This window comes from Ailuropoda melanoleuca, chromosome 1, assembly GCF_002007445.2.
Source record: "Ailuropoda melanoleuca isolate Jingjing chromosome 1, ASM200744v2, whole genome shotgun sequence".
Taxonomy (NCBI): domain Eukaryota; kingdom Metazoa; phylum Chordata; class Mammalia; order Carnivora; family Ursidae; genus Ailuropoda; species Ailuropoda melanoleuca.
Genome location: NC_048218.1, coordinates 108077764 through 108104994, shown reverse-complemented (window position 1 = coordinate 108104994; position 27231 = coordinate 108077764). Strand labels below are relative to the sequence as shown.

The window sequence follows — 27231 nt, the reverse complement described above, 5'->3', positions numbered from 1 at the left end:
AAGAAAATGGAAGAGTATAGGATGTGTTTAGTGGTATGTATGTGTTTTTGTTATGCTGTCTCTAAGTCATTTCTTTTCCCTTGTGGGAAAAATAGTGCTTGGATTTACTGTGTCTGTGGGGTGGGGGCGGAGGTGGTCCAGTAGAGGAAGGTGGTGTAGAACATGTGTGCATTTCCAGTTATTTGCCTCACGCCTGATGAGACCTGCCTTCTATACTGTTTTGTCATTTGGAAATAAATATACATACACCTCACACAGTCATTTTGGAAGCCAATGGAACATTTTTTTTTTCCCTCAAAGTACTTGAGGGTCCTAGCAAGATCATTTTTTAAAAAAATATAAAATATTTAATGATGCCATATATAGAAAACCAAGCTTGCTAAGAAATAACATTTTCCGTAAGGAAGACGTATGACTAGATAATATGTAATATGATGTGAAATTATTACCATGTCAAATTTTAAACAATGAAAAGTTTTCAAGAGTCAAAACTTACTCTGTAGGGTACGCCCACATCAAATGCTTCTATTAAGACTTCAGGTCAGTTGACACTTTTTTTTTTTTAAACTTTAGCAAGTTCCAAACTGGAAAAACAAGGGTGTTGCCAGTGGAGGTTGAGGTGATGCCACCAGCGCAAGCCAGCATGGAGATGCTGTGGTTAGTGCATTTCATGGATGTGAAATGCAACCCCACCCCTGCAAACAAGGGTTTCAAAATGTTTTTTTCTGTTTTTCAGGATGAATCTTCAAGTCATGAATGTAACCAGCGCACAATCCTTCTTTATGGAGTGGGCAAAGAGCGTGACGAAGCGAGGCATCAGTTGAAGAAGATTACCAAAGATATTTTGAAAATCCTTAATAAGAAGAGCACCACAGAGACGGGGGGTAAAGAGCCTTAATGCATTTGCTCCCATTGTGCTGTCTTTTGCCCTTCCTCTTAGCACAGTCTTTATCAGAGTCCTACATGGCACTGTCACCAGAGTGTTTCCTCTCCTGAATGACTGTCATATTGAAATATGAGTAAGCACATTGAAATTCTAAGGCCTTGGTTCCATTTATAGTAATCCTTATATTAAAATACCATGTTGTGTAGGTAGATATTAATTTTCTTCTCTCTTTTTTTTCATTCTTCCCAAATTTTCTACAGTAAGCATAAATGAAGTACTAAAGAAGGGTTTGGAAAACCCTTAGTCTGGAAAAGTTCCATTTCTTCAATTCTTTACCATCCTTTTTCTTTTTTTTTTTTTTTTTTAAGATTTTTATTTATTTGACAGAGAGAGAGAGTACAGACGGAGGGAGAAGCACGCTCCCTGATGAGCAGGGAGCCCAATGTGGGGCTTGATCCCAGGACCCTGGGATCATCACCTGAGCCAAAGGCAGATGCTTAACTGAGCCACCCGAGGCGCCCCTTTACCATCCTTATTTAAGCTCATAGCTTGCCTGTGTACTCACATTGGCATGGTAATTGAAAATCATGGCAGTGCAGTTGGTGATCTTGTTTTACATTATTTAGATGAGCAATTGTAATAGGCAGTGGGGCAACCCATAACACCAAGTGATTTCGACAAACAAAGAAAATTGGGTCTTTGCTCTATATCGCCTTCTTTACTTGGAATAGTCTTTTCCCATGCTCTTGACATAGTTTTTTACAGTGAAGCTATGCCTTTATATTATGTCACCACATTGCATAATTGGAATTCTGTAATTATCCACTTCACATTTGCCTAATTACTCTTTTTAAGGATTGTTTATTTTATCAGACAGTCATAAGATTTAAAATATGATATCATTATATATACTTCACTACTATTACTGGTGTTTATTTCTTTATTATGTAAATAAACAAAGAAAAAAAAGTTTGGATTTTCCCTATGCAAAGTGTTCTTCCTTCACATGGCATAAACTGCTCTAGGAACCCTGTTTGTTGGCCAGTACAAAATACATATGTTTTTATGAACCTCTTCACAGGGCCTCTACTCTTTAGACTCTAACCAGGTGATTTACTAGAGCTCGCCCATACTAGATCTTTACTAGAGAAAGGTACAGACAGAACTAATACAAATAGCTCTGTGTCCTCTCCATCGGTAGCGGAGCACATGCAGAAACGAGGTATGAAGGCCACATGCTTTTCAGTGTGAATGTGGTGTTGCAGGTGTCTGATGTTTGAGGCGATCGTCTTTAGAACATAATGGAAGAGTTACTTCAGGTGATTTACAACAGTTCCCTGACTCCCCTCCCTTCCAAGGCCGCTGAAGGACCTTGTACCAACTGGCCCTGTGAGGGAACAACCAAGACTTGTGGATGGGAAATGAAACCTTGTTGTTATTGGCCTGTAATTCTCAAGCTTGGTTTTAAAAAAACAAAACAAACAAAAACCCAGAAACAAAGAACCTGCCCTAAGAAAAACTGTTGATCTGTTGTTTTGCTGTTTCTCTCTGTTAGAAAAAAAGAGGAAATGGATTGCATGTAGCAGGTTGAATTTAGAAACACTGTAGCTAGCGAAGAGATTTGAAACTTCTTTTTGTGTACTTGGAAATCGGGTGGCCACTGTCTTCTTTAGAAGGATCAGTAATACATGTTTCATCAAAATTAATTTTAGAGAGTCTTCCCTGATCTTATGGCATTTTTGGGCTTCGAGGGCTGAGAGGAGTCGGAAGGGGAAGGAAACAATGCGGTGTCCTTTTTTGTTGAGCCTACTTCCTTCCTTCACAATGAATGTTTAATGCCAGACTACATACAGTCTATCCTATCTTTGTACCGTCTTTTTTTTTTTTTTTAAGATTTTATTTATTTATTTGACAGAGATAGAGGCAGCCAGTGAGAGAGGGAACACAAGCAGGGGGAGTGGGAGAGGAAGGCAGGCTCCTAGCAGAGGAGCCTGATGTGGGGCTCGATCCCATAACGCCAGGATCACGCCCTGAGCCGAAGGCAGACGCTTAACCGCTGTGCCACCCAGGCGCCCCTGTACCGTCTCTTAAATAGGCAGTTCTTGCTTATGGACTCACAAAGAGGAAAATCATTCTTGTTTCATGCTACTTTTTGAGATATGAGCAGTCAAACCATCGCTGTGGGGAGAGATTCGCAATGGGGATGTTTGTCTTTCCCTCATTTTATTTTTTATTTTTTAAAGATTTATTTATTTTGGAGAGTGAGAGAGCATGCAGGAGCGGGGTGGGGGGGAAGAGCAGAGGGAGAGAAACTCAAGCAGACTCCACCCTGAGTGGGAAGCCCACCCAGGGGCTCGATCCCACAACCCCTAGATCATGACCTGAGCTGAAACCGAGAGTCAGATGCTCAGCCCACTGAGTCACCCTGGTGCCCCTCTCTTTCCCTCATTTTAGATGAAATTCCTCAATCAGAAATATGTTAATTTGTGCTATAGTGAGCTGTCTTCTGATAAATAGTCAAAGTTTAGGTCACAACTTAAAACCTGGTATGCTCACCAGAAGCTAGCTAGCTGTACCTCTGATTAATGGTGATTTGCCCACTGTTTCAGCAAAGAGAACCGGTAAGGGAGGAAAACAGAGCTTGTGTTAGTGTGTATTTGATTTCTGGCTACATAGAAAAGTATGGTTCTGAGGAACTGATTAGAAGTGTTCTCACATCAACCAGGCCTTCTATGGGAGTTCAAATAACACTTCCCAGTTGAGTATGGTCAGTCTTCATTTTCCATTTACATTGGCTAGTCATCATTGGTCGTCAGTGTTGTTTTGGTTTTTTCGTTTCGTTTTTGTTTTTTTTTTTTAACATTAATGAAGTTTACAATGACAGGAAAGGCCAAAATTTCCAGGATTTAAAGATTTTTTTTAAAAAAAGGAAAACCAAAAATAAGCAAGAGCAATAAAATGTATTATGAAAGCAAATTAACATAAAAGAGATAAGGAAAAACCATGGATTATGACTACATTGTTATTTGTGTAAATATCATTAAAATAAAGTAGTCCGTTGAGAATCACCACTTATTTCTTAATTTTTTTTTTTAAATGAATCTAAATTGCCAAGAACCCAATTGTATGAGGTTTTAAGAAGTTATCTACAGGGGGCACCTGGGTGGCTCAGCTGTTAAGCATCTGCCTTTGGCTCAGGTCATGATCCCAGGGTCCTGGGATCGAGCCCTGCATCGGGCTCCCTGCTTGGCAGGAAGCCTGCTTCTCCCTCTCCCACTCCCCTTGCATGTGTTCCCTCTCTTGCTGTCTCTCTGTCAAATAAATAGACTCTTAAAAAAAAAGAAAAAGAAAAAGAAGTTAGCTACATGTAAGTAAAATAGAGCCCATTTAGCATAAACCAAAAAAAAATGCATTTGTCAATTCTCATGCTGGCTGTTCTTCCTCAAGTGTGTTATTTTTGCTTGTTTATTTGTTTTGGTCCCAGGAAGGACTGATTAAATATGTTAACTTCACTTTAAAGCATATTGTACCCAAGACCATTGATGTGAGTTTTCAGCCTTAGATCAATGATGTTAGCTCATGAAAAATTCAAAACTTGAATATTTTAAGCCTGCTTATTACATGTGGGCAGCTATATAGAAGGCAAACGACCACACTTAATTTGAGAATAGATATGAAAATCAAAAAGGTTTAATGGACTTACTCTTTGCATTAGATTTGGTGTTGTTTAACAAAAGTGGCACAGTCTTGTACCTTCTGTTACTCATCACCTTTTAATTCTATGTGCTCTGCTATCAGGGTTTGTTTGCTTTAGGAAATAAAACACCATGGTGTGTGCATGCCTGTGCGTACACCTATAAACTACACTTGCTTGTATTTGAAAGAAAATCTCTTCTAATGTTATTTTCTAAAACCATTATGTTGGCCTTCAGCAAAATCTTTTTGCATTCAGTGAAATCCCCGTGTCTTTAATAGAAAAATCTGTAAAGTGACCCTTGCTCTCTGAAAGTAAACTTTCCCAAATAAGAAGATAGGAGTGATGAGGCTCCCGTCTCAGTAGCCTTAGACTACTTAGAATCAGGGCATTAGAAGTGATCATACAGATCATATAATCCGACCTTTCTGGGTTTTTTAGATTTGTCTTTATAAATGCATATATTTAAAGATATTTAAGATAGGATCTGATTCTTTTTGGATCTTATCCTTAGAACTGTGGAGAAGAACAAGAGTCCCCCTGGGATAAGTAGTGTTTACAATTTTTTTTTAATTTTCTTTAAACTTCTTTATGCTAAATTGTTAAATGCAGCACTTTCCCATTATGTGGATTGATTTAATTCCTTGCTACCCCTAAAATAATTTAAAATTGGATAAATTTCGTTTTTTTTTTAAACATATTAAACTGTTTGCGAGAAATATCATGGCAAATGTCCTAACAAGATGCCAGTAAAGTTTCTATTATGTCAGTGTGACCCTGGGTGATTTTTTTCCCCCTTTCCTTGTTTTCATTTTATTTTAAGAGTTAGAAGTGTTTATAGAGGTACTTCCATTAATAGCCAAAATCTGGAAACTACTCACTAGGATAAATAAATGAATGGTGGTATATCACACATTAGTATAATATCCATGAATGGGAATTACTAATTTTTAGAACAAGTTAAAGTTGCCTCAATGGTATGGATCAATTCTCAGACGCATATTGTTGAGTGATAGCTGCTGGGTGTGAAAAGTATCTCTCCTGTGGTTCCAAAGTGGGCAATACTTATCCAAGTCTTTAGAAGTCAGGATCTTGATCCCCTGGGGCAGAGAGGTGACAAGAAGGAGCCCGAGGAGGTGTCTAAGTTTCTGGTATGTGATTTTGTGATTTGAGTCTCATTACATGAGTTTACTTTGTAGAAATTCATAGTTTGTGCACTTCTCCATATATGCCATGCTTCAATAAAAAGTATCCCCTGAAAAAGTCAAGAGTTTCTATTAAATGCAAAGTAATATATCCACTGTATGTTTAGTTGGAGATGAAGGACCAAAGACCAGGAAGAACAAACAGGAAGCATTTCCGACACTGGAGACCGTGTTCACAAAACTTCAGCTCCTTTCATATTTTGATCAGCATCAAGTGACGTCTCAGGTAGCTGTTTAAAGCTGCGTGTTATGCATTTGGAATATTCATATTTACTTACAAATTTCTTTTATGCAATATATGTTTTTGGCTTTATTTGGTTGTATAGATAAGTTTTTAAAACATATTTGGAATCATCTCATACTATTGAGTAGTTCAGTTTTAAGTGTCAGGTTGTCTTCTTCAGAGAAGTTAATTTTTATCACAGATACTTTCGCCTTACGATAATAGTCAATGCTGTATCAAATGCTCCCTAATAAAATACTTACATTATTACATTTTGGTCCTACATTGCTATGGTAAGGGGTAAATCTGTTGATGACTAAGATAAAATACTATCTAAATGAGAAAAAAAACCCAGATCTATGTTTTACAAATCCACTGATACTCAGCTGTTCTCTGGAAATTAATGAGCATTCGTAGTTGTTCTACCATTAAGATAGGTTAAGATCTTAATGACCACTTGGCTTATTCCTTCAAATTATAGTTGTAGTAAGGAAGTTACTGAATTTGTATATAGTTTTGGTTTCTGTGGAAATATGTTTTAACTTTCTTCTAAGTAGAATATATAAATTCAAATTTCTTGCTTAAAAAATTAAAATAATTTTGAATATTGATCTTACAATTATTTTCAATTCTGTTTGTTTGGTTTTGGTTGCCCAGATCTCTAACAATGTGCTGGAACAAATCACAAGCTTTGCTTCAGGAACATCCTATCATCTCCCTTTGGCTCACCATATTCAGCTTATCTTTGATCTTATGGAGCCAGCGCTGAACATCAATGGACTAATTGACTTCGCAATACAGGTGTCAAAGAGACCCTGCTTCTCTCGTTTTTAGGAAAGCAAACCTGCTAGGCATCATATAGTTCAAAATGAGCAACCCAGTGCATTTTTTAATAGAGACATTCTGAATCAATAGTATTCAACTAGTATTTTAATTGCAGCCATGTTCATGGTTCTCAAATAATTATAATTGGTGCTAAGATATGTAATAGTCCTTTAAAAATGTGAGGATTTTGAGGATTTATTTTTCTTTTGTATAAGGCAAGGTGAAAGCTTATTTATTATTTATTATAGAGTATATTTTAGGTTAAGAGGAAAAAAAGCAAAACCTTACAAATTTGATTTGTCCCATTAAATTTCTTTTTTTTTTTTTTTTAAAGATTTTATTTATTTATTCGATAGAGATAGAGACAGCCAGCGAGAGAGGGAACACGATCAGGGGGAATGGGAGAGGAAGAAGCAGGCTCACAGCAGAAGAGCCTGATGTGGGGCTCGATCCCATAACACCGGGACCACGCCCTGAGCCGAAGGCAGACGCCTAACCGCTGTGCCACCCAGGCGCCCCATGATTTGTCCCATTAAATTTCTTATACACATATTTGAGTTCATTTATTATCTTGCTTTTAGTGAATGGAAATAAAACTTGTTTTCTATTATTGAAGATGTTTCATTAATAACAAGAAAGTAATGACAAATGACTTCTGTCTTCTTGAGAAGGGAAGAGAGGAAAAACTGAGAGGCGGGGATGTTCTCTGAAATCATCTGGTCTAGAACTTTGGGCTGCCATCAAATTTTGGTAGCTGTTTGAGTGTTGGATTCTTTCTGATTGTATGTACCATGATGTCTAGACAGAGCAAAAACTGTAGAACTTGGCAAAGGATTAAAAATAAAAACCGGTTTAACTCACTGGGGCTTGTTTTCTCACACTGTAGTTGTGTGCGCATACGGTCCTGGGACAGGATAATGGGTGAGATAAAATGGTATTAGAATGACTCAGTGTATCTGTGGTCTGTGAAAATAAATGTTTTTCCTATTCATTTTGGCAGCTACATGTTTATTCGCTCTTTTCTTCCATTGTAGCTGCTAAATGAACTGAGTGTTGTGGAAGCCGAACTGCTCCTGAAATCGTCCAGCCTGGCAGGCAGTTACACGACGGGACTGTGTGTGTGCATTGTGGCTGTTCTCAGGCGGTACCATAGCTGTCTCATCCTGAATCCCGATCAGACAGCCCAGGTGTTTGAAGGGTTGGTATACAAAACATCATGTTTGTTTTTACCATTATTGTTTTCTATGATTAATTTGTGATGGAATATCGTAATGGTTTTAAGAGGAAAAATAGTACAGGTGCTTGTTTCAATTTAAAAGAAAGAGTTAAAGGCTACTTTTGCCAGAAAATACTTATCAGAGAAGGAGATGTAAGCATGAAAACTGTGTTCTCTTAATAGAGGGGCCTTCCTTTCCTGCCCCTCTTTTCTAGGAATATGAGCCAATCATTTACAACACTGTGTCATTTGCTGCCCCAAACCATGGCTTATTATGAATGATGAGCAATTGACAGCCGCTTCGTTGGTGTAATTTCAGTTTATATTCAAGACCAAATGAGCTGTGCACGCATTGTTATTTTCGATATTTGCTTCTTCAATTTCATTTGTTTTAGAAACTAAATACATCTTGACAGAAGTTAATCTAGAACAAATGACTTTCTTGTTTCTTAGTCTGTTTCTGGTTTGTTTGAACTGTGGGGTGAAGTTTTCTTTACTGTCACTCATGAAGTTGCACCAAGCATTAGAGGCTGAGTTTACAGGGACAAGAGGAATGTAGTGACGAAACACTCGTATGGAGCTCCTGTCTGTCTACTGCAGACGTCTTTCTCTAGGGCTTTATATATATTAAAACAACAACAACAAAAAACACCTCTTTTTCTGACATTTTCTTCCTGGATTTAAAACATGGGGTTCTTTGGTTCCATAGTACTTTTTTTTTTTTTTTTTGGTAATCTAGCACATGCAATCAATTTATAATCTATTCTAGAGTGCCATCCATTTAACAGAAGCTTTCTTTGGAAAAGGAAATGCTACCACATTAATAGTACACGTAGACTATTAAATCTCAAACATTCCAGATATTTTTAAAAGTTTGAAAATAAACATTTTAGAATTCAGGAAATATGGGACTACCTAATTGCCCTCAACTACCCTATAAAATTGCATAATTAGTACCATTTACAAATCAGGAAAGTGAGACTCGGGTCTTTTAAATGAAGTGTTTGGTGAAGTGATGTACTTAACATTGCATAGCTAATAAATCTCCCAGATTGCTTAAAGTTATTCTAAGTAAGAGCTTAGATTTATACTATGTTCCTTGATTTATACTGTGCTTTCTAAACTGTTCAGAAACCCATTACTTAGTCATGAAATGAATATTATTATAGGTTTTGACACATTTTATTTTTGTTATTTTGAAATTTAGTATCATTTATTTTGACATTTTAAATGCATTATCTATTAAATGTTCATAAAATCATATTTGATATTATATTTTTATTTTGTTATTCATGCTAAGGATAAATATTTCCCGAAAGCTCTTATTTTGTACTGATATGCATATACTGGATCCCAGTGTAAAATGTGTTTCTTATCTCTAGCAAGTGAAAAAAAAATAAAGGAAACACTGACTGCTATGATATGGATGCCTACTAAGCTCTCTATAAATGTTTACTTTAATCAAAACATAATTTCTTGCTTTTTAGAGTACGTCTGGAATCTTTGTTAGTATGGTTAACAGATCGAATCCTCTACTTTGCTTCTTAAGTGCAGGATACTTTTGCTGTAATTGACAGCTTTTATCAGCTGTCTGGTGGCTCTGTCTGCTGGTATCAATTCACAGGGTTTGGAAGGCAACACTGTCATTTTTTTATTGTCTTGTCATTTCCACCTCCGGTATTTGTGATTGTAGTGTCCTTCTTGGCCTTTATAGCCTAGACCTCTGGCTTCCTTCACCCCCTGAATCGTGGAGAGGCCTGAGGATTGAGAGTGTGGAGACCTCAGCTCCCCTCTTGGATGTACCGTGAACTAGTCTTTTGCCTGTGGGCAGGTTATTTCACCTGTCTGGGCCTCAGCTCCCTCTTTATAAAATGAGGAAGGTGAATCAGATGATTTCAAAAGCCCTTTTCAGCTTTAATAATCTGAGTCATTGATGATACTATTGTGATATTACTGAACCCTGTAGTGGAATCAGATTTACAAATAGGTGGATGGACCCCCAGTGTTTACTTGTGTGTTGTATGAAGCTTTGTGTTGAATGAACTATGGCCAAAGGGACTATTCTTCTGGTATGTGGAAAAGGGCACCAAAGTGGAATAGTAACAGTACTTCTTTGTTGAAAGACTTCTAGAGAATGTCACTAAAGAAAAAAAGGGAGGGGGCTTAATTTCTTACATAAGGTAAAGTAAAATTTGTGTCTAGTTTGGATAAACAAGGAGAATGTGACCTCAAATCATGAATTCATCAAGTTTTTGCCAGAACCAGCTCATGGTCCTGAAAATGAATTTCCCAGATTTACTGATTTAGAGACTTGCTCTTTTCCAAAGCAGTGGACTTAAGAATCTTTGCAAACAGCCTGAATTTATGAGTCTTTTTACTGAAGAGAGATTCACTATGGCAGCTTTCCTCTAGTGTTCTAGTCACAGCAAATTCATTGGATTCCTCCACACATACCTTCTGTATGGAGGAATTTCTTTCATTTCTTGTTGTTAGGGGTATTTCCCAAGTCTTTTTAAAAATCCTCTAGTATTTCAATATCCTAATAGAAAAATGATATTTTATGCAATTACGTATTATTGCTACAATCGTTAGTATTAAAAACCTGATACCTTTTTTCTTACTCAATACATGCACATATTCTCACTGTAAAAGATTCAAACAATAAGATACATTAGCAAAATATGTATCTCATTTCTTCATGTATTTTTCTCCTCAGGTTATGTGGTGTGGTAAAGCATGTTGTGAATCCCTCAGAATGTTCCTCCCCCGAGAGATGCATTTTAGCCTACCTCTATGATCTCTATGTGTCATGTAGCCACCTCAGAAGTAAATTTGGAGACCTCTTCAGGTGGGTAGAAGAAAGGCAGCAGGAATAGGATTATGCCTGTACTTGGTAGTGACCCAACCGATATTGTCATACTTTTTAATAATGAAAATTAATCATAATTATATCTGCCAGAATTCATATCGAATTACCTTTCATTGTCACTTTAACCTTCTATTACCAATTACTATGCATGTTTAGCTATGATTGCAATTCTGAGATAAATTTGAGAGGACATATGCTGTTTTGCACTTGCTGGTACCTCACTTGGAATGTCATTTCCCTGCTATTTGCATGCTTACTTTCTCACCACCTTTGCTCCTTTGCTTCCTTGACCATCCTATCTGAGATGGTGTCCCTGAGTGGGTGTCATTCTCTGCATCTTAGCGCTTGCTATTACCCGCACAAGTAGATAGGTGCTAGAAAATACATACTTACTTAATGTTATTTTGAGGAAATTTTGATTATTAATTGTAGGCGGGGGTACAAAGGGGAAGATAATAGCTGCAAAGTAAATTTGTCGTCTAGAAGGAAATAAGGAAAGAACCATCAGTTAAGGTTCTCTGTAAATTCGGTGAGCTTTGTGTTCCAGGTTTGTGTAGAGCGTGACTGCTTGCCATTGCTCTGTTACTACCACCATCTCTCGGTTGAACTATTACAGGGTCCTAACCAGTTTCTCTGCTCGGACCCCTGACTCTCTTTAACATAATGTCGGCATACCTACTAAAGTCATCCTTTTAAAACAAGAATAACTTGATGTTTTCTAGTGGCTTCTTATCTACCAGAATAAAATTCAAGGTCCTAACCTAGCCTTCAGGATCTCCTGAATCCAATCTCCTCTTCTCCCTCTTCCCCACTGTCTAACCATACGGACCTCCTTCCTGGTCTTCACACACTCAAAGCACGCTCCTGTCTTGGGGATTTGGCATTTGCTGCTCCCGTTCATGTAGTCTTTCCCTCTCTTACATGTTCAAGCCCGCAGTACATTCACTACTCTACCTCCCTGCCTGTCCTGTTTTAAATAGCAGCCTCTTCCCCTACTCTCTGTGCTACCACTGGCTGAATTTTATATGTATTTATCGTCTGGCTTCCTCCTAGTATGTAAGCTTCATGGAAGGAGGGACTTTTATTTTCTTCACGGCCGTATCCTTGGACCTGGAGTAGCGTTTGTCTCCTAGCAGGCACTGCAAAAAACCTGCTGAATGAAAGCTACATCAAAAAAAAAAACACCATAATATTTTTAATGGTATCAATAGGGAAAAAAATAGAGTGTGTCATCATGAAATGAGCTAGGTTTCCACATAATCCCTTGTAGAACATTCGAGTGGGTCTTAGGAAACACGTTTCCACAGAAATGATGTAATAATAGTAATACCCCACATTCTGACTTTACAGACAGCTTTCATTTTCAGTTTACGGTTTTCGGAGAGCTTTCTCATACATGATTTGGTTCTTGAAACCGAATAGTGAACTTCCCAAGAAAGCCCCAATACCCTGTTTGACCCCTAGTGCTCCTGCCCGGTAGCGCAAGTGTGTTCAGTAAGTGAATTCAAGTAATGTACCCTGGGCGTGTGGAGGTTTAGGAGACCAACAGTGAGCTGAGGGTTAGTATGGTGTGGTGTCTCATCACAGGGAGTGGCCCTCACTCATGTTTCCTCAACTAAAGACCTGGAAGGCCAGCGCAGCTCTCAGGAAACCCTGAAGTCGGCATTATTTGTCAATCAAGATTAAGAAGAATGTTCAAACGAGAGCCTAGCTACTCAGAGAGCTTTCTGTTAGTATGCTAATAAAACAGCTTTAATAATTAGATCTGAAGGAGCATCTCTAAAGTTGTGTGAGAGGATTACTGGGGGGAAATACATATTGCACGGATCGTGCTGCCGCCGTGTGCCGAGCACTGTGCTGGGCTCTTTCCGTCAAGATCTTTACTCCTCCCCACAACCTCAGGAAGTAGAAATGACTGTTCCTATCAACAAGTTGGTTATTCCTCATCATAAGCTAATAAATTATGAAGCCTGGATTTGCGCATAAGTCATTTTGGCCTTAGAGCATAGTGTTGCTTTTATTACTCTGTCAGGTTTTTCAGGTATAGGAAATTTCAGAAGGAAAATGTCTCAGTTGTTTCCTTAATTCCATATATGTCTGCAACGGAGAGTGGTAAGAATTTGGGAGTGACCTAGAAAGCAGCTAACGTTTTATTAAAGCATGGAAGCTCATCTGGAAAGAGTGTAATAAAGGAAACAGAAAGCCTAGAAATGAAGAGTAAGGAGACCTCATCACAAGCCACAGATTTCAGAAAAATTATGTAATAGAAAGAAAAGTGGGCGATGAATCTTATAAAAATTGAGAGAGTAAAGCAGGATTCTTTTGGTTTTTAAGGCAGACATGAATAGATTGGTAGAATTAAGTAGGAAAAGAGGCAATGCTTTACTATTTGCTGAAGTCCGTTTCATTAAAATGACTCTCGGTATGGAGAGGTGGAAGGAACCAGCAAAGAACAAAGTTTGTTTTTGTTTCATTTTTAGAGAGAAAGTGAAACAAATTAAGAACTACTACTAAGTGAATGAATGAAATGTTGAGTAGAAAGGATGACAAGGGTTAAGGCAGGAATACGGGAGATGTTTAAAAGCACTGAGGACTGTGAAATGTTCATCATTTTGAACAGGTCATACTCCAGGTTGCAAGCTTACCTCCTTCAGGGACAGCTGACACCTTTTTATATAAATCGTCTGCCGAGAAAGAGTGGAGAAGGCTGTAATTACTGTCATTTAGTGGGTGGCTTTAGTCCTGTCTGCTAGATTGGTTATTTGCTAGACTGTTAAGAAGTTGGAATGAAAACCTCCTTATGTGACTCTTCTCTAGGAATACATTATTTATATTTGCTGCCATTGAATCTGTCCTTAAACGAAATAGCTTTCTAGTTATTCTAGTTTTGTTTTTTTTAACTTTTCTCCTTATAACCTCAGTAGTGCCTGTTCAAAAGTTAAGCAAACCATATATAATAATGTGATGCCTGCAAATTCTAACTTGCGATGGGATCCGGACTTCATGATGGATTTTATTGAGAATCCTTCAGCTCGTAGCATCAATTACTCAATGCTGGGCAAGATCCTTAGTGACAATGCGGCCAATCGTTACAGCTTCGTCTGTAATACGCTCATGAATGTATGTATGGGCCATCAGGATGCTGGAAGGTGAGCTGGGTTACCCTGGAATTCACATCTAACAACCTAGTCATTGCCTTGGTGTTACTTTTAAGCTAATGTCGTTAGTAATTGCCTGGGCTGAATTTGGAGTTGTTTGCTTTTTGTTCCCCCCCATTTATTCCTGAATTTATCCCTGCTTTATACTGTGATTTCCTTAGCCTGTCAGGCTGTTCTGGCTGATTGCTCTGGCATGAGATGCTTTAGATATAAACTACAAGTTATCTCTCCACTTATAAAAACATATAATAAAAATACACACCAAAAAAGTGCTTTATCAGGGGGCCTGGGTGGCTCAGTGGGTTTGGCCTCTGACTCTTAATTTCAGCTCAGGTCATGATCTCAGGGTTGTGGGATCGAGCTCTGCATCGGGTCTGTGCTCTGCGTGGAATCTGCTTGAGAGTCTCTCCCTCCCTCTCATTCTGCCCCTCCCCCTGCTTCTGCTTGCTCTTTCTTTCCAAATAAATAAATAAATAGAGTCTTAAAAAAATACCTCTATTTTAAAACACCCCGTTTTGGCCTATCTAAATTACATAGTGTCTTTAATTTTTTTGATACCCCTAAAAATGTAAATTTGTAAGTCAGATTTGTTCTCAGAACAAAAATATGTTAATTGGCATCTGTACTGATTGCTTAACAGCATTAAATATTAGAAAACATTTGAAGCCACTTACTTTTATTATTGGTTCCAGGTTCTACTAGGTTATTTAACAAGTGGGCATTTAATAAATCTTTGCATCTTAGAAATGGATGAGTTGTTTGATGCTAGTGAGGTATGTGTGTGTTCATTAAGTATATCACATGTGCCTGCTAATTTCTACTATGTTCTTTTTCCTCTTCCTAGGATTAACGACATTGCCAATTTCTCTTCGGAGCTGACAGCTTGCTGCACTGTTCTTAGTTCAGAATGGCTGGGAGTCCTGAAGGCTCTTTGTTGTTCTTCAAATCATGTGTGGGGGTTTAATGATGTACTTTGCACTGTAGATGTAAGTTTTCTTTTTCATTTAAAAAATCATCTGCGCAATTAAATATTTAGTTAGTAATTCTTTTTAACTGACTTAACCCTTACCTGAAATATAAAATATTTTTTTCATTCTCTGCCCAAAAGCAATAAATGAGAATGTGGTTGCCAAGGATTACATAAATGAAAAAAAAATCGAAATAAATACAATAGCTTAATCTATAGCAGAGATGCCAAGAATTTCCCTCTTTTTAACTGAGATTTTTATATAGTATGTTCTCTTCAGAGCTGTCAGTTCATATTGTTTAACACGTGCCTTGGGCTCCTCATGGTATAAGACATAATTTACCTAAAGCAGTTTACACTTTGAAGAGAACCACGTTGTTTTGTAACGATCAAGGTACATTCTAGGAATATAGCTTTCACCGTGTTGCCTAAGAGTGTCCAGGCCCAGATTCATTGGCGTGTTCAGTCTTTCTTAGTGATTGTGTCTGGAAGTTGATAAGGAGATTGCCTGCATATATCACTCATCTCCTTCGCATGTCCTTTTGCATCCATGATGTGTAAATTTCTTAAAAATCTGTCATGAGTCTGTTTTTCCTATCACTTTTTAGAGTTACATGTTGGTGTTTCTTCTGTGTAAAAGACATTTATGCATTTTACAAACCACCTTCCAGTTTACTTTCTAGTTCTGGTATCTCAGGACTAGATAGATAATTCTACTCAATTCTGTTAGGTACCCAAAGGTTTTTTTATATGTATACACATGTGTATGTATGTATATATACATTGAAGTACAAACTCATATCTGTTACCCACTTTTCCAGACAGAAGAGATCCCAGTTTTTATCTTTAACATAATTCCTTAACCTCTTGGATGCTTTCTATTTTACTTTATCTCCACTTTGTTCCTTCATCTGCAAAATCAGAATTAATAATAGTATGAGCCTCACGGTGGTGTGCTATTAAATGAGGTGATTTTTGTAAATCATTAACCATAGTTTTTGGCATATAGTACAACTTAATATGAAGGCTGCTGTTATGATTGTTTTTGTTCTCTTCCAAAGTCTTGTGAGGTCAGTATAGGTAGAAGTTTTATTCTGAATGAATTAATTTTCCTTCTCTTTTTCACAATCTCTCTCTCTCTCCTTCTCTCTTTCAAGTTTAGGATTCAGTTGGAAATTTTCAGAGTCGTTTTTAAAACTAATTTAATTATGTTACAGAATTATTCATAGTTATCCCTGAAAAGAACTCTAAAACATTAATAAGGCTTATTTTTCAATTAGAGGAACTTACTTGTTTGTCCCTTGCTCCTTAATGATCTTACCCTTAAATAACAGATGATGCCTTATTCTGCTAAAGATTTTTATTTATGCTACATCTTTTAGGAATTTCTTGATTTTGTTTTTGGTTTGCTCAATTACATGTACTCTTGTTAAAGCTCAGTATCTCCTGATAGCATTGGAATGTAGGTAAACCTCATTCTTTGTCTTACAAAGTAGAGATAGTCTTTAGAGGATAATAAGCCTGACGTGTTAATATTTCACCCTATTGGGTCATTTTGGGATTTGAGATCTTACTGGTATTGCCTTCATTCTCTTAGATATTAATCTTAGATATTACCTGAAAGGGTGTTAGGTATTAAAACATGTCAATATTTTTCTTGAAGGTGAGTGACCTTTCATTCCATGATTCATTAGCTACTTTCATTGCTATTCTGATAGCACGACAGTGTTTCTCCCTGGAGGACGTCGTGCAGCACGTCGCGCTTCCCTCTCTCCTAGCAGCAGGTATGGCACATCCAGACTGGCCCTTGTTACTTGATGGCTGTCTTGGGGTGGTTTCTAGCTATTACAGCCTAGTAAACGTACTATTGAAGGGTCCATGCCTCGGGCAGTGGTGTGGCATTGAGGTAAAGATTGTACAATTGTCAGTGGTGTTCTACGTAAAGTCAAATGGATCCCTATGGAAAAGGTTGTTTTTAAGGAAGCCCTCTGGTTTCCTGAAAAAGCATAGCTTAGTGCCTTACTTCTTACTGTAAGGAGCATTTATATTTAAATTATTCCAGAACAGTTAGCTTCATAGCAAACCTGAAGACATGTCCTTGAGTAAATTAGAAAACGTGTTTTCACAATCTTTCCCAGCGTGTGGAGATGCGGATGCCGAGCCAGGCGCAAGGATGACATGCCGACTCCTGCTGCATCTTTTTCGGGCTCCCCAGGCCTGCGTATTACCTCAAGCAACCGGTGAGCTGACAGCTGCAAAAGCCCAAATGTCATTTTCATTTGGAGGTGTAGACGCTAAAATGACCAAGCAGGCTGTCCATTCTGTCATTTCCTTCCTGATACCGGTGAGCTTGCTGTGCAGGTGAGGAAGGAGTGCAGTAATGCCATCGAGAGGGCTGTCAGCACCTTTTATTTATGCAATATCAGGATGTATTGAGAAACTCAAATCAGGAGGTAATAAACAATAAAAATACTTTTGCTCTTAGGCCAAGCCATGCTGGTGGGCAGCTTGATCCTCTCACACATACTGTGTATGTCGGTTATGAACCACATCATAGCAGCTTAGGGCAATGATGAGTCATTCTTTTACTAAGGTAAAAGGAATAAGAGGTGTTATTGAAGTGTATTTCTACAGATCATTTCCATACAAGGGTGTGTGTGACAATCAGCATAAGTAGATGAAAGTTCTTATATTTTTTGAGACATCTCTCTAAGGAGCACATTGTTTTAATAATTAGAAAGAAAAGATTAAGAAAGGAATACTGACAGTGTTTCTTAGAGAATCTATGAAGTATCTATTAAAGCTAGCTGATGACAGTTAAGGACCCACAGTCTAACAGTGAAAAGCTCTGCTGATTCTAAATGGTTAGAAGAGATTGCTAATGATGGTGATGAGACCATTAAAGGTTTGCTGTTGTTCTCATAGGCAAACCTTTCCCTGGAATAAGATCGTCTTGTGACAGACACCTCTTAGCCGCTGCTCACAACAGCATTGAAGTGGGAGCCGTGTTTGCTGTCTTAAAAGCAATTATGATGCTTGGTAAGATTATCCTGACACTAAACTTGGTTAATCACCAGAAACAGAAGAAAAATAATTTGTATTCAGGTTCAACTCTAATTCATATTACTAGAAACATGGTTTGGTTTGGTTTTGTTCTCCTGGCAAAATCAGTTGGCTTTCTCCAAGTCCAAGATCAGTTGGACTTGAGATGCTTGCTCCTTACCTACAGTTCTGGGGGAATTTAAGTATAATACTTTTTTTTTTTTTTGATGGCATTTTAACTACAGGATATTTCATTTTGATATAATAAAGATTCTCAGACCCACAGAGTGGTTTTGTTTTTATTTGTTGGCATAAGTCACACTTTGTGATGGATGGACACAGATGACATGGTGATCTGACTGAAGGTTTAAATTTCATATTGTATATTAGCAGCAGGACACCAGAAAATCTGGGTTTTAATCTTAGCGTTTCTGCTTCTGTTGTGACCCTGAACAAGTATGTAAGCTTCTGCCTTAGGTTTTTCATGAATCAGATAATAATTGTAATGATGTTGATATTATTGATAATATTAGATACCAGAATTTTTAAAAATTTAATCCATAAGGTCCAAGATTTCCTTTATACTCCTATTGGCATATATACACCTGGAGTAGTAGTACTGCATTTTCTGTTCATTGATAGTGTAATGCTTGAAGACATTTTTATTCTGTAAATTGTTCAGTATTTGAATGAATAGGAATTCTTGAGTCCACACTGCCTGATTCCACCTGTGGGAACCCTCTTTTGGCCTTGACTGAATTAAAGTTCTCTCTTATGTTCTGAAGGAGCTCACTTTGATTAGAATAGAAACTACTGAGTAGATAGGAAATATTTTAGAGGAGTCTTAACATTATACTCCTGTTTGAATGTTATTTGGTGACGAAGAAGGATAACAGGATTTTCATTAAAAAAATTATTTAAAGTTAATCTTAAGAATATATATACACACACATATACATATTTACATATGGTTTCTAATTTTTGCAGTAAAGTTTGGAGAAAACATGTATACATTCATTTTATATATATATATCAAAGGGATGCCCTTGGAAATGCCTATGAATTTTGCAGTAAAACGGAAAGGTAGAGCCATGTAGAGGGTCATAACCTCTCTTCTGAGCTTAGGAGCTTGTATTATTATACAACCAACATTGAATGCTCATTTCAGTAAGTAAAATTTCTCTTCTCTGATGGTGTTTGAAAAGAAAATGGCTGGTCAGCCTACTTAATAAAGAAATGTAGGGACCATGAAGGCAGGGACTTTTTATTTATTTATTTTTTTAAACTCTGATATATCTCATGCCCATCAGAGAAACTAGAGAGTAGGTTTTGGAAAGTAGCTTTTCAACAAACTAATGTTAGACGTGTGACTACAGAAGGGGACAGACATTGAATGGCAGAAAGCACGATGAGTGCCATCTAGGCACTTACCCCTTCATTTAGAGGACTGGTCCAGTTCCAACTAAAATTTGCCAGCCTCTTTAAAGAGTCACATAATTGTATTTTAATATTCGTGTGTAATAACCATACATTTATCTTTGGTTGGCTTTCCTTGACCTTTTTAATTCACCTCAGTTCTTTGTAGATAGAGAATACTTCAAGTCTGAGAAGTCAGGATCAGGTCATTTGGATGTGAGCAGAGCCGTGGACTAGGTAGTCACTGAACACTCTTTTCTATTTGTTCTGTTATTTCTACAGTTACAGAAGGTTCTGGCACAGTCTCCTGTACCTTCTCTGTCATCCTAACATCTAAACTAAATGAGACTCTGAATGAGGATTTCCTAGGCAGAGGTGTTTGTTTCTCTGATATTGTTTTTTTACAGAAGTTTTAGTTTCTCTACCTTACCCTGTCCTTACCAATGTTCTTTCAAGTGTTGTCCACCAGGATTTATTTTGAATTTGGGAGATAAAACTGTTCTATAGAAATTGGTTTTTAATTTATGTAGTAGTTTTAATGTTGTGGAAATAGTCGTTTATGTCCCCAGAGGTGGGAAGAAAGTATGCTAAATTTTGGTACATATCTTTCAGCTCCCAAAGAGCTCTGTTGAACTAAATAAACTCTTGTGGGTGAAGTGAAATTGGTACTTTTTTCTATTGTGTATTTTAGTGAGGAATGTATGATAATATATAATAAAATACTGATGACTTGAAAAGTATTGTTTATTCCTGCCCTCCTCTTACAATTTTGTAAATAAATATTCACTAAGCCATTCTGATTTTTCAAATTTTCCAGCAGAGTCAAAACTTTTTCTTGGTTGACCTGTGGGTTTTAAAAGGGTTTTTGCACTGACCTGGGCTTGGTTTTTTTTTTATTTTTTTTTAATTTTTTTTTATTTTTTTATTTTTTCCTCATAGTGGGCAGCGAGGGGCCTCATCTAAATTCATTTGTTGATTCCAAGAAATTTTCTTGTTCAAGGCTTATAATCCTGTGGGTAAACAGGCAAAAGTTTAGAGGCTCTGTTGTCATTTGGTAGTCTTTATTATCAAATTATATTCTCTCACTTTTAAAATATGATAGTGATTGGTCTTTCACAGCTGGAGAGGATTTCTTATTTCCAGCTATTCAGACATTCTGCTCCTAATAACTTGATTATGAGGGAAACCCTTTCCTTAGTTTCATTTGACTCAGTATATTAGAGGTTGATCTGGTGAGGTTTTCTAATTTGGATGTTTACAGAGAGGAAAGTGAGAGACTTGGGTTATTCAATGAATGCCCTATGTTTTAGGGCTTCCTTAGTATGCATTGCCCTTTTCCATTCCCAGGGAAATAAATCTCTCTTGTCAAGAAGTTGATAGTAAGGTGGGCTAAGGCAAAACTTTTCTCTTGACCTATGGATAGAAAATAAGTCATTGTAAGAGAAGAAATGGAAAAGGGACATCTAGAAGGGTGAGTAACCCATTTTTTCCTTGTCTATAAGTGAAATGAATTTGAATATTGAATACATTTGTCCTTGAACTATTGGTGAAATCAATTTTCTCTCATTATTAAGTATGATTCATAATGGCCTTTCCAAGTTCAATGAACACATACTTAATTCTGTAAACAAAATAAGGAATAAGTCTTGAATATGCTTTTTTTTTTCCATGTCCAGTGAAACTTCTCTGGGTTCTTGCAATTATTCTCTTGATCCATTCTCTCTCTTGCTGAACAACGGGCTATGCCATAATGATGCCATTCACATATTTTAAATCCCTGAAGGCTTGCTTCATTTACCTCTCAAGGATTTGGCAATATTTTGAACTTCTGTGATTTTGCTTTTGTGGTTCTATTATTTAGGAGATGCCAAAATTGGCAATAACAATGTCAGCTCTTTAAAGAATGATGACTTCACCATGAGGGGTTTACGACGTGATGGGAATGCCGATGATATCTGGACTGCCTCACAAAATTCAAAATCCTGTGGGAAAAGCATTTCCATAGAAACTGCCAACTTAAGAGAATATGCTAGATATGTACTGAGGACTATCTGTCAACAGGTATTTTTCAGATTTAATTTTCCTTTAACTTTGTGTAATTGTTCTTCTGAGAGAAATGCTCACTGTTGTAGGAAACTTGCACATTGGAGGTCCTTTTCTTCCTGCTAATTTTATTTGGAAATAAATTCAAATTTGTTGAAAAGTTGCAATAATAAATAATAAAGAACTCTAGCGTATATGCCCATTATGCAGATTCACCAGTTTTTTACATTTTGCCACATTGCTGTATGGTTCTATTTGTGTGTGAATGTGGATGCATATATTTTTAATTTGTTGCTGAAGCTTTTGAGAGTAGATGGCATACATTATGAATCTTTACTTTTTAATACCTTAGTGTTTACTTATTAACATAAACAAATGCAGTTATCAAAAATCAAGAAATTTAGCCTTGGTACAGTAATTTTTTCTCACCTGCAGGCCACATTCAGTTTTGTCAGTTGTTGGTTTTGTCAGAAATTTCCTGTAGATCAGCTTCAAATTATGCATTCTTGGCCAAGATGCTACAGAAGTAATGTTGTGTTCTTCTAGGGTAGTCACACCTGAAGGCACATGGTGTCCATCTGTACCTCACTGGCGATGATCATTTTGATCAAAGTATCTCCATTGTATGGTTTCAAGGTTTTGCTGCTGTATAGTTACCATTCTTTCCCCTTATAATCAGTAAATAGTCTTTGGGGAGACATTTTGAGACAATGCAGATAGATATCCTGTCCTTTATCAAACTCCACCACCCATACGTATAGCATTCATTTTGATTCTTGTCCAAACTAGTCTTTATATGAGGTTGCAAAACTGTGTTTTTTTTTTCCCCCGACTCCTCTACAGTTAACAATTTGCATTATCCTCTAAGGAGACCCTACCCTTATTAATTTTTCCCATTCTTATTTATTTGTTATCCATATGGATTATAATATACTATCCTTCGTTATTTTCATGTTCAAATTGTCCCAGAGTTGTCCAGTGGGAACCTTTTCTTCCTGGCTCTTAAGTTATTTTGACATGTCTCCATCCTTTTTTTCTTCCCCCCAAGTATTTTTTTAGTTCTTGGCCCACCTTGTACTTTCCCTATTCCAAACCTGGAATTAATCACTCATTCCTCCAAGGAACTCTGGTTCTAGTTAGTAGAGGACGGTATATAGAAACCAAGATATGGGTATTGTGGTGCTCATTACTGTGGTCAGTGGGTGTTCTTTGACTCTAAGCCCTTTCAGCAGATAGAGGTAGGAAAAAATACATCCATATACATAAATGTCTGTGTATATTCATGAGCTCTTACTGATACATCCACTTCTATTAACTACACTTAGTTCTTCTTTGTATTCCCCCAGTCCATATCAATACTGTTTTCCATAGCAAGAACCCTGGCTCCCAGTAACATCAACCATTTACTCATTTACTTAATTCTGTACTACACCTGAAATAGTTTTCAGAATTGCTACACCTATACCACTAGGAAAAAATGAAAAGGAGTTGGAAGATTAGTTTATAATTCTTATTTCCCTAAAGGCTTATAGTATTGTGTTTAAAATTTTTTTGAACTTTCTCCTTCAGTATGGATGTTATTCATTTGAAATAGAATTGATTTCATTTGTTTCTGTTTGCATTGTTTAGATTCCCTTTTTCTTCCTCCCCACTTCAGCCCTGCTTTAGACTAGCATGCTTCTACAAGTGAACTGCACAAAAAGGGGTACTGAGATGTGTTCTCTGTCCCTTGTCTCCTCCATCCTGTGTTTTTTCCTGCCCTTGGTGATCAGTTCTATTACTTTTTGATTTATCTTCCTTTTTTTTCTTTTAATTTCTCTTTTAAAAAAAGAAAACATGGCATACCATATTTACCATTTTCCATTTTGGTGGAGACATTATGTTAACAGGGCCATGTTTTTTTAGGGCATATTGTAACTATGGTAAAAGTTTGTGAAATGGTCATATAGATAATGAGAGGCAGTTGTGTATTGGTTCCCAGCCAGAAGCACCAAGGGTCAAACAGTTTTAATCCCTGAAAAATATTACTGATGTCTGGGTCCCACCATCAGATATTTATTTAATGGGGCCTGGGCATTGGAATTTTAGCAAGTTCTCCAGGTGACTTTAACAGATACTCAGCATTGGGCTTCTGGTGTAGTTAAGAAACAGGCCACATCTGAAACAGATCTGGGTCCAAATTGGGCTATGTTAATGATTTCTTCTATAGTATAAGAGTTTGCAATGATATAGAAAAGGTGATAGGGATTTAGATTGGTAGAAACTCTCTGGATGGCAATTGGCTCTAAGTATCAATAGTTTTAAATTTTGGTCTAGTCCTTGACCCAAAAGTTGTGCTTTTATGAAGTTAATCTAAGAAAATAATTGTATAGAAAGTAGATGTGCACAAATATTTATAATAGTAGCATTTATAATATAAAAAATGACAGTTTTCTAAATGTTTTTTTTCTGCTCTTTCTGTTCAGTGGAATACAGTATGTGTTACATAAAATGAAGACATGTGATAATACAGAATCATTACCATTATACACCACTATTTTCTTTAGTTTCTTTAGCTTTCTTTTCTTTTCTTTCCTTTTTTTTTTTTTAACCTGTTTTTCAAACTTTTTTTTAAACCAATGTCCCAGTTTGTATTTTTTGGAAGTCAAAATACCAGGAATTTTGTTTTCAAAAATTTTCCCGCCCACTTTTTTCATGTAATTTTTTTTAATTGGAAGATTTCTGTTTTATATTCTATTGTACACCCTGATTTAGTGCACATTACATTCATGTATAGAAATTCTCTCCCTGTCAATCTAACAGCTGATTTTTTTTTTTTAAGGAGTGGGTTGGAGAACATTGCTTGAAAGAACCTGAAAGATTATGCACAGACAAAGAGCTTATATTGGACCCTGTGCTTTCAAATATGCAAGCACAGAAATTACTGCAGCTTATCTGTTATCCTCATGGTATTAAAGAATGCACAGAGGGTGACAACTTGCAAAGACAGCACATTAAGCGTATTCTTCAGGTGAGTGATTGGAGTCTAAAGATTGTGTTTCTGTCATGTAACACCTTTTTTTTTTTCCTTTTTTTTCCTTTTTTTGCTCAGCACTAACCAATTCTTCACTTCAATTCTGATTTTTATTCTCCCAATTTTCTTTTCCATGCAATTGCCGCACTTCATTGCTAAGTAAATATTGATATTACAAATGCTATACAATCATAGTATAAACATTGATATTTTTAATCTACTGTATTTAGATGAGACATAAGCTTTCTGAAGGGATAGTCTTATATTATTCAAAAAGTATTGAAATTATTTTGGAATGGGATTGCTTAGATGACTAGATTTTTGGGAGAAGAAATTCCTGTCTTATTTCCGGTGCCTGGCTGAGTGATGTACATTATTTTATTTTATTTTATTTTATTTTATTTTATTTATTTTATTTTATTTATTTTATTTTATTTTTTTAGATTTTATTTATTAGTGAGCGAGCAAGCGAGAGCACACAGGCAGGGGGAGGGGCAGACAGAGAGGGAGAAGCAGGCTTCCCACTGAGCAGGGAGCCCAATGCAGAGCCTGATCCTGGGACTCCAGGATCATGACCTGAGCCCAAGGCAGACACTTAACCAACTGAGCCAACCCAGGTACCCCAGATATGCATTATTTTAATGTTTTTTCTTGTTTTTTTTTCTTCGTGTCTACAGTGAGTATATGTAATGGACCTGGAAACCTTTTGATCCCTACAGATTCCTTTAATCATACAAAATCTGTATGATTATTCTATTCTTTCTTGAGAGAGGGAATATTGCAAGGAATTATTATATTTTAAGACACATTCAGTATCCATGACGTGTTCATTCTTTCCATTTTTCCCAGAATCTTGAGCAGTGGACACTAAGGCAGTCCTGGCTAGAACTTCAGTTAATGATCAAACAGTGTTTGAAGGACCCTGTGAGTATATATTGGAAGCATGTATTATGTACACAGAATTTTAAGAACAGCGAGAACACGTTGATGTTGGAGGATGAAGTAAAACATATGCATGCTAGTTTTCTTATGTGTAACTCCAGGGCTCTGGTTCAGTGGCTGAAATGAACAACTTACTGGATAATATTGCAAAGGCAACAATAGAGGTATTCCAACAGTCTGCTGACTTGAACAATAATTCTTCTAATTCTGGAATGGGCCTCTTCAACCCAAACGGGATTGGAAATACTGATACAAGTAGCACGAGGCAGAATGGAATAAAGACATTTCTAAGGTATTTTTTTCTGCAGTTTGATTGGGCTGTGATTCCTTTTTCACATGTAATGGTATATTTTTATTTGCTTGATGCAGTTGCTTTTCATAAAGCTGCAGAAATGTGAAATTATTTATGTTAGTTATCATTATTTAATAATATAATAAAGGGCATGATGATGAATGATGTCTCAGTATTTACCTCATCCAGACTCTTTGGAACTACCTATTCCATGCAGAGGGGATTAATTTCTTTATTGTCTCCTTAAGATTACTCTGTTCCGTAGAATTCATTATATAGGAAACATTTTTTTCTGCCATCTTTATTAATTGGTGGTGTTGCACAAATGATAACCATGATAGGCGGGTTGATTTACATTTCATCATTTGGGTGTAAAGTATAACTAGTGAATTTTAAAACCTTAAACATTGGTTATTAATATGCTTAAACATCCTCAGAACATTTCTTTTCTTAACCATGACAGTAAAGTGTGTTGCTTGTTGTATAAAAGGACTGTTGCTAATCAGAGAGCTAGAATCATAGAAGAACACTTGCATATATTTAAGAAGTTTAGTGACAGTATTCTCCGAGAACCCCACATTTTATTGCTCTCCATAGCGAGTGGAAAAGTATGTTCAACTATCTGGTATTTGGCAAGAGGAAAAGTAGTACAGAGATAAGAGGGAAATTTTAGGATAGTTGGTGCTTCTTATGCATGAAAGTTTTGCCCTGGAGTTTCCATTATAACTGTGAGAGCAGAGGAAAAGGACACCTCCTTGGGTATAACACCTGTTTCTGATTTTAGTTCCTCTGAACGCAGGGGTGTGTGGCTGGTGGCCCCCCTAATTGCCAGGCTGCCGACCTCTGTGCAAGGAAGGGTACTAAAAGCTGCCGGAGAGGAGCTGGAGAAGGGACAGCACTTGGGCTCCTCTTCAAAAAAGGAAAGAGACAGACAAAAACAGAAAAGGTACGGCTGCAAGGTGTGTCTCTGTATAAGGGCTTAAGGAATGATTGAGAATGAGTAGCATCTTGCAGACATACATTGTCATTGTACCCAGAGTGCACCGAAATTAACATTTTTAAGTAGAAATGAAAATACTCTGTTAGGTCAAGCTCTGATCCTAAAAAGTTCAAGGTTATTATATTTAGTACACCAGTTCTCTGTTCTGCCTGTGTACCCAAGTCACTGCTAAGCCATTAAAAACACCAACTTCTTAGCGTCACTTCAGACCTGTTGAATTAGATCTGGATATCCATTTAGTCCCTATAGTCTACATTTAATTACTTCTCATTCTTTTAATTGTTTAAGTTTAAAAGACATAGAATTATTTATCATTCTGTCCTGTTGGGCCTTAAGATAGTAATATTTTTAACATTTAGGGCTCTTGTTCTAGACTAAATACTAAAATTTGTAAGCCACTATGTTTAATCTTTAATTCATTTATTTTAGGCCCTAGAAAA

The 27231-nt window shown here is 36.9% G+C and overlaps 2 protein-coding genes across 18 annotated transcripts in view; one reads left to right on the top strand and one right to left on the bottom strand.

Moving 5' to 3' along the window:
* The window catches only part of MED12L (mediator complex subunit 12L), a 361057-nt gene that overhangs the window by 281713 nt on the left and 52113 nt on the right, over positions 1–27231 (top strand). For 13 of the 16 annotated variants that reach the window (XM_034664576.1, XM_034664493.1, XM_034664565.1 and 10 more), the window contains 15 exons: positions 737–884; positions 5893–6011; positions 6666–6809; positions 7868–8031; positions 10766–10897; positions 13840–14067; positions 14921–15062; positions 16707–16827; positions 17182–17283; positions 17969–18082; positions 21363–21562; positions 24366–24554; positions 25407–25481; positions 25601–25791; positions 26576–26737. In XM_034664576.1, coding sequence (XP_034520467.1) covers positions 737–884; positions 5893–6011; positions 6666–6809; positions 7868–8031; positions 10766–10897; positions 13840–14067; positions 14921–15062; positions 16707–16827; positions 17182–17283; positions 17969–18082; positions 21363–21562; positions 24366–24554; positions 25407–25481; positions 25601–25791; positions 26576–26737 — 2231 coding nt within the window. The remainder of the gene's footprint in view (positions 1–736; positions 885–5892; positions 6012–6665; positions 6810–7867; positions 8032–10765; positions 10898–13839; positions 14068–14920; positions 15063–16706; positions 16828–17181; positions 17284–17968; positions 18083–21362; positions 21563–24365; positions 24555–25406; positions 25482–25600; positions 25792–26575; positions 26738–27231) is intronic. The other 3 variants (XM_034664507.1, XM_034664515.1, XM_034664571.1) reach the window with 3 other exon arrangements.
* Positions 1–27231, bottom strand: part of P2RY12 (purinergic receptor P2Y12) — a 44871-nt gene that overhangs the window by 11748 nt on the left and 5892 nt on the right. The window contains exon 1 of one of the 2 annotated variants that reach the window (XM_011221168.3): positions 497–743. The exons of the other annotated variant lie outside the window; for it this stretch is intronic. The gene's annotated coding sequence lies outside the window, so the exon portion shown is untranslated. Of the gene's footprint in view, positions 1–496; positions 744–27231 lie in introns of those variants that run through there. 2 annotated transcript variants of the gene reach the window in all.